Source organism: Geospiza fortis, unplaced genomic scaffold (assembly GCF_000277835.1).
Source record: "Geospiza fortis unplaced genomic scaffold, GeoFor_1.0 scaffold115, whole genome shotgun sequence".
In the NCBI taxonomy this organism is placed as follows: domain Eukaryota; kingdom Metazoa; phylum Chordata; class Aves; order Passeriformes; family Thraupidae; genus Geospiza; species Geospiza fortis.
Genome location: NW_005054499.1, coordinates 566,854 through 573,296, shown reverse-complemented (window position 1 = coordinate 573,296; position 6,443 = coordinate 566,854). Strand labels below are relative to the sequence as shown.

At 43.4% G+C, this 6,443-nt stretch overlaps 1 protein-coding gene across 1 annotated transcript in view; it reads right to left on the bottom strand.

Moving 5' to 3' along the window:
* Positions 1-5,596, bottom strand: part of DNAJC8 (DnaJ heat shock protein family (Hsp40) member C8) — an 8,981-nt gene extending 3,385 nt beyond the window's left edge. Inside the window, exons 1-5 of the mRNA XM_031063372.1 lie at positions 5,490-5,596; positions 3,641-3,697; positions 2,018-2,084; positions 1,281-1,375; positions 351-422 (exon numbers count right to left, since the gene is read on the bottom strand). Of these exons, the coding sequence (XP_030919232.1) occupies positions 351-422; positions 1,281-1,375; positions 2,018-2,084; positions 3,641-3,688 (282 nt within the window). The 5' untranslated portion in view covers positions 3,689-3,697; positions 5,490-5,596. The remainder of the gene's footprint in view (positions 1-350; positions 423-1,280; positions 1,376-2,017; positions 2,085-3,640; positions 3,698-5,489) is intronic.
* Positions 5,597-6,443: the final 847 nt, after the last annotated feature.

Below are 6,443 nucleotides of genomic sequence, written 5' to 3'. Positions count from 1 at the left end.
TTGCAGCAGTCAGAAGACAACATGAAATTCAAAAAAGAGTGCACGATGCACAAGCAATGAAGACTTGCTTTGAGAAAAGAACAGGGTCTTTTGATCTATATAATCTCACAATACATTTACTCTTTACACTACAGTGAAGCTATTTTCCACAGTACACAGGTATCACCTGACACATGATACTCTACAGTGCCTAAGCAGAATTTGTTCTGTAAATGTAAGGGTTTACAGCATTTACAACACAGCCATTCTAATAAATACTTCTGTACTGACTTTCAATCTTAATTCCTCACATTTTGTAGTACAAACCACATTTTGTACTCTCCAGTTTCTCTGAACACAGTATGACTTACAACTTCAGGATCATCCTCCTCTACATTGGGAGGTTTCCCGTCCTTCTTCAGCTGCTTCTTTTTTTCTTTCACCTAATGATTAAGAACAAAAATAAGAGCCTTAAAATTTTTATAGGGCTTACATAATTTTATCCAAGTGGTTCTGCATTTCTATTCCAATGTACAGAAAGTACTCTGTTCTTGATTGATGTTTTGTTTTACACCAAACCCTCCTAGGCCCAAACATATACAAGATTACTACCACATGAACTGTAGGAAATAAAAATACTGTGTTGGATAATATTCCTCCAACATAATCCCTTTTGGTTTCTTGATATATATATTGAATATATCTTTAATATATTCTTATTCAATATACATCATCCAAACCAGCACTAAGTTTATTTTGCTTCATGATATTCAAGTGACTAACAACAAACAGAACATCAAGTGTTCCTTGTGTTAAGAGTATCTGAGTTCTCCCATATCATCTGCTTCCTCAAGCTTTCTGTGTTTTAATCCACCCACATCACTCTAACTTCTTGGCCAATGCAATCCAAGCTCCTTTTCTTATCTTATAGGTCAATATCCCCCAAACTTTCCAGTCTCCTGCTGTCACCACCTATTCTCTTCCACCTACACATATCTGAACTGCATCATTCATTCACAGACTTGGAAAAAAAAAAATTTAGGTCAGATCACGTGGTCTGACCTGATTATTTCAAGTACTGAATTTCACTGAATTATCTTGCACTGAGCTCAACAGCAGTCCTGGACACAGCAGGCTTGTTCTGCTGTGAAGAGCTTGGAGCCCACCTGCACAGTGCCATTTGCTCAGCTTAGAGACCTAAACATGAAGCAAGTGTAGCAAAAAGCAAAATATGAATGATTGAATATGAATGATTGATTACCTCTCACCCCCAACTCTGGATGTTCCCACAAAATACTCACAGTGTGTTCCACATATTCTTTTCCTGCCTGTATCACATCCAAAGCTCTCTTCTTTTGCTCCTGATCTAGCAGCAGCTTGTAAGCTTTATCTACAGCTAATGAAAAACATCAATATTAATAGCACCAGTAGTCATGTTCACAAGGCATCACAAGACTGCCACTTGTTGGCATTACTAATTTTGCTTCTAGAATTTGTGGAGGTCGTTTGTTTGGCAGTCTGTTTTAATTGGTTGGTTTTAAATTTTTATTTTATTAAATACATCTAGGAAAGTGATAACATGATTAGTTGAATGAGTTTTGGGGTACAGTAATGGCAGGAACTGTCTGATACCTTCTGGAGGGAGCAGGTGAAAGCATCATTCCTCCCAGCTGTAGTTATGGGCATGAACACCTTACTGGGATTTCCTGCCTGCACAGCACACACCTAAAACCATCACTCTACTTCTGTCCTATGGTCTTTGAATAAAATCTAATGCAAGATTAAACAGTTTTTCTTTAACAATTCCACACCCCCCTGAAGATGTCTGTCCCTGTTGTGATATGACAATGGCATTGTTGCCACCTAGTGCCACCTGCTGAAATGCCACCACCTCACACAGCTGCTGCTGCCACAGCTGCTTTTACCCCAGCTAAAGCACCTCTGCAGCCCTTCTGTCCCCTCCACCCTAATGAATTTTTAAACCAGAACCAGAAAAGCTGACACTACTAACCCAGAGCAGGCAGAGAAAGAGTATTACCTTCAAATGCCTTCTGGGCTCTATCTGCATCATCTTGGTTTTTGTCTGGGTGCACCAATATTGACAGCTGCAAGAAAAAGGATATTGCTATCAAGAGCGTGGTAAAAGATGAAGAGCATTTCAGAGATTTTTGAGAGAAAGGAAATAGAATCCAAAGAGATCACAATCATTTGTACATGGACAAACCAGCTGACAACATGCAGAAGTGTGTGCCAGCACAAGCTGAAAGAACAAACAATCCTTGTAACAAACAGGCTGTCCAAGAAAAGCTGCAGCTTCTGATGAGAGGAACAATTTAACACCCCTCAGCTGATATGAACCCCTTGGTCATCAAAGATTTGTATCCTTGGTCTTGACAAGAAACAAACATAAAAAGATCATCCTCAACCAAAGTCTCTCAAGAAGTTCTCCAGCATGCCCAAGGCTGTCCAAATACCAAACTATTTAAGAGTGGTCATTTTTTCTTAGGCTGCTTTACTGAAAGTTAAGAAAACTCCTGCCTGTGCTCTACCTGGCAGACAGGAGATAGATCACTACCATCCTGAGGGGAACTTTAACTGGGCTGGAAACCACATCCTCCACATTCCCCTTTCAGAAAGTTATTTAAAACTTTCCATATGGCCTCTTTTAAATTTTTTTTATATAGACCTTTTATTTTTGCCATTGCTGTACAGAGCAGCAACTGAAACTGCTTTAGTGTTGAAGAATACAAAATAACTACTTTAGGAACTGTACAGCTGCCAGTTTGTAGCTCCCAGGAAAAGGTTTGCCTTTTGTCCTGAACAGTTTGCCTTCAGCCAGTGCCTTTTTTTTCCTTTGTTGACTGTTCCACATTCTGCACTGAGGTGTTTGATTTCTTCAATGCACAATTCCATGCACATTTTTAATTTCATTAGCCTGAATTAAAAACATCTCCCTGTACTGTTTTACCAGCCCAAAGCTGCAAATGTCATACTTTATTGTCTTGTGGGAGTGAGAAGCCAACAATAGACCAAAAAGTTATCCCTCTCACTTCCCACACAGAGGAGGAGCCCATATCCTGTTCCTCTGCCCCCACAGCATCTTCCTGTCTAAAGACACTCATACCATTAATTCAGGTGGAGGCTGCAGCCCTCCAAACACCATTTCTTTGCAGCAGGCACTGATTAAACTCAGAACTTTTCCTGCAGATCTGTCAGCAGAGGCAGGCTGGGGGATTCCTGTGCTGCAGACCTGCCAGTAAGCAGGGCTGCCTCTTTCCCAAGTAACCAAGCCACTAAAAATGAGCATGGAAATTCTTAAAGAAACCTCAGAGAAAATCTGGATCCAAGTCCATATATTTGAGAAAAATACCTTTTGATCTTCCTTTTGAACTGAAGCTCAAGAGGCTGATCATACATGGCTATTTTAGCTGGCAATCACACATGGCACAGGCAAAGCAGCCTAGCATGCTTGGACCAGGGACACTGCTGCAGCTCTCCTCTTGTTGATACAAGCATTGCTCTATGCATTTCTGCCAAAAATAGACACCCCTCTACCCAGATACAGTTTTATTACAATTTTTCTTGTGCCCACACCCAGCTGCACAATCTCTACAGCACTTCTACTTCCCCTCCGTGAACTTTGAGTGCAAAAGCTGAATACCTGTCGGAATCTTTTCTTTATCTCTTCATCTGTGGCTTCAGGATCCATCTGCAGCACCTAAAAGAGACCATGAGAGCAGAGCAAGTTTGATGCTGCTCTCCATGTTTCATGTTCCTGTCAGCAAGCTCTAACATTCTCATGAGGAGTGGCTGAAGTCACTTGGTTTGTTCAGCCTGAGGAAGAGGAGGCTGAGGGGAGAACTCATTACACCCAAACATCCTTCCAAGGGGCAGCTCAGGGGCAGGTACTGAGCTCTTCACTCTCATGGCCAGGGACAGGACAGGAGGAAACTGCATGAAACTGAGTCAGGGGAGGTTTAAGTTGGAGCTCAGGGCAAGGTTCTTCCCCCAGAGGGTGCTGGCACTGCCCAGGCTGCCCAGGGAATGGGCACAGCCCCGAGGCTGCCAGAGCTCCAGGGATGCCCAGGCTGGGCTTGCTGGGGGCTCTGGGCAGGGTTTGGCTTTGGCATTGATCATCCCTGTGGGTCCCTTCCAGCTCAGCACATTCCATGATTGTGTGAGAGTGAGGGATGGGGGAGATGAAGGATGGGGGAGAAATTTGGGCAGCGCTGCAGGGATGGCCAGGGTGGGGCTGTTGGGGTTCTGGGCAGGGACAGGGTTTGGACCCAATGATCCTGATGGGTGCCTTTCAAGCCAGCCCATTCTGTGATTCTGTGCCACTTGGTTCACTGGCACACAGACACACAGCAGAAAGCTCACCCCACTGCAACATGAATTTTCACCCAGTAAAACAGAAACATTTCACAATCTTTTTGACATTTGTGACACTACTTTTAGCAGTGCTGGATTCCTCTGGCTATGCCAAGGTCTTGTGTAGACAGCTATGATCCATTATGTGGTATGAGCCTTCAAGCAGTCCTGCAGCAATTCTCAGTCTGACAGAAACAAAAGCATGTGCTGGCTCAGGGACAATGTCAGGCCACTCAGAATGCTGGACAGGAAACACACCTTTTATACAAATGTATTAATTTTATCATTTTGAAAGAAGTCACTAGAGTTTTACTGTTTGGTTTCCATGAGGGACACCACTTGTTTATTGATCTTTACAGATGTGGCAGAGTTTAGGAACTCTTTTGTGAATTAATTTACTGAATGTAAGATTTAAGCAACAAGTGAGCGGATGCTGGTCTGACTCTAAGAATCTGTAAATAAAAAACACTCTCCCACAGGAAATCTACAGTCTACTCTGAAACAGCTTTCTTAAGTTACTTTTTAAGTACTAAGACTTCTACAAAACTGATCATTGTCAAAGTGAATCTGCTGACTCATCTGGCTGAACTGGGACTACAAAAGCACCTGAGGCTTGAAAAAGATGACACCAGGAAGGAACATACCCAGGAAAAGCCAACTCCAGAAGAATACAATATTGTTTATTACCGCCTTCCTCAGGCTTTCCTACTTATTAAGACTTTATAACTGACTGCAACTGGAATCTAACCCTATAAAGTGCAAGGGGATTATCCATTACCCAATGGTTCCTCACTGGTTCGACCACTGAGAGACCTTTTCTTACTCTATCCACTCTCCAAGTTCAGTGGGATGAACACCCAAAATAAAACACACAACTAGAAATGCTGAAATCTACCTTCCTGTTTAGAAAGCACCCAGCCAATCTTCCAGTGCTGTTGTATGAGGGAAATGTGACAACACAGAGTTTGTCATGCCATCAAACACTGAGAAAGATAATAAACACATGTACACCATCCTGCTGTCCTCTGCACAGTAATCTGTACCCGGAGAAATTTCTTCTTTCCTTATGTTGTCTTTTACTGGAATAAATACTCAGGAATCAGAAAGCTCATACATCAATTCAGAATGTTCAAACTAACCTCAAAAGGGTTCAAGTTGAAATATGAAGATCCAGGTCGGGTCAGCCGGTCAATTTGGTTTTTTGATGTTAAAACAGAATCTCGTTTTTCAATTTGCTTTACCTGAAGAACAGAGAGACCTGTATCAACTGACCATCATGACACCCTTACCTGTTTATTCGTGCTGTTAGTATACAGTCATCCTTGTCCTGTACTACAATTCACAATGTCCCTTGCTTACCCCTAGCCTGTAGTTATTTTCTCAGACACTAGCAGCACATATTAGCACTAGCAGCACATATTTTTTTGCCTTTCCTACAGCCCAACAATGTTTTCAACATCACATTTTATCTATAAAACATACTGCAGAACAGTTCTGTTTGTTCCTTCTATGGCCTTCTCTACAGCTTCCCTCCTCCCCATGCACCTCCAGCAGTTCTGTGATTCCTTGGAAACCACGGCGTTATTACTTTTAACCCGTTGTTGGCAGTGCAGCCCTTTAAACACGTTAAGTGACACTGATGCAAACACACAAGCCCGCTTTTAATAACCACACGTCATTTAGTTCAATTTTTACCCTTCACTGTACCATGCCGAACCAAACCATGTATTTATAGTTAACGTTCGCCTTTATTTAAACAAACGTGCATATTTTTTAGCATTTCCTCCAGCCCAACAGTGTTTTCGACATCACATTTGATCTATACAAGATACTGCAGAACAGTTCTGTTTGTTCCTTCTCTACGGCCGTGCCTTCCCTCCTCCCCGTGCACCTCAGGGAGCGCGTTCAGGCCGTGCCCAGAGCAGCGGGCCCGGCGGAGGGAGGGGGCCCAGGCCCTGCCCGGTGACAGCTCGCCCACAGCGAGGCCGAGCGGGGCCCGGCGCGCAGGGACCGCGAGCGCAGCGAGGGCGGAACGCGGCTCCCGGCCGCGGGGCTGAGGGAAAGCCGGACCGAGCACCAACCCACCGGCACCC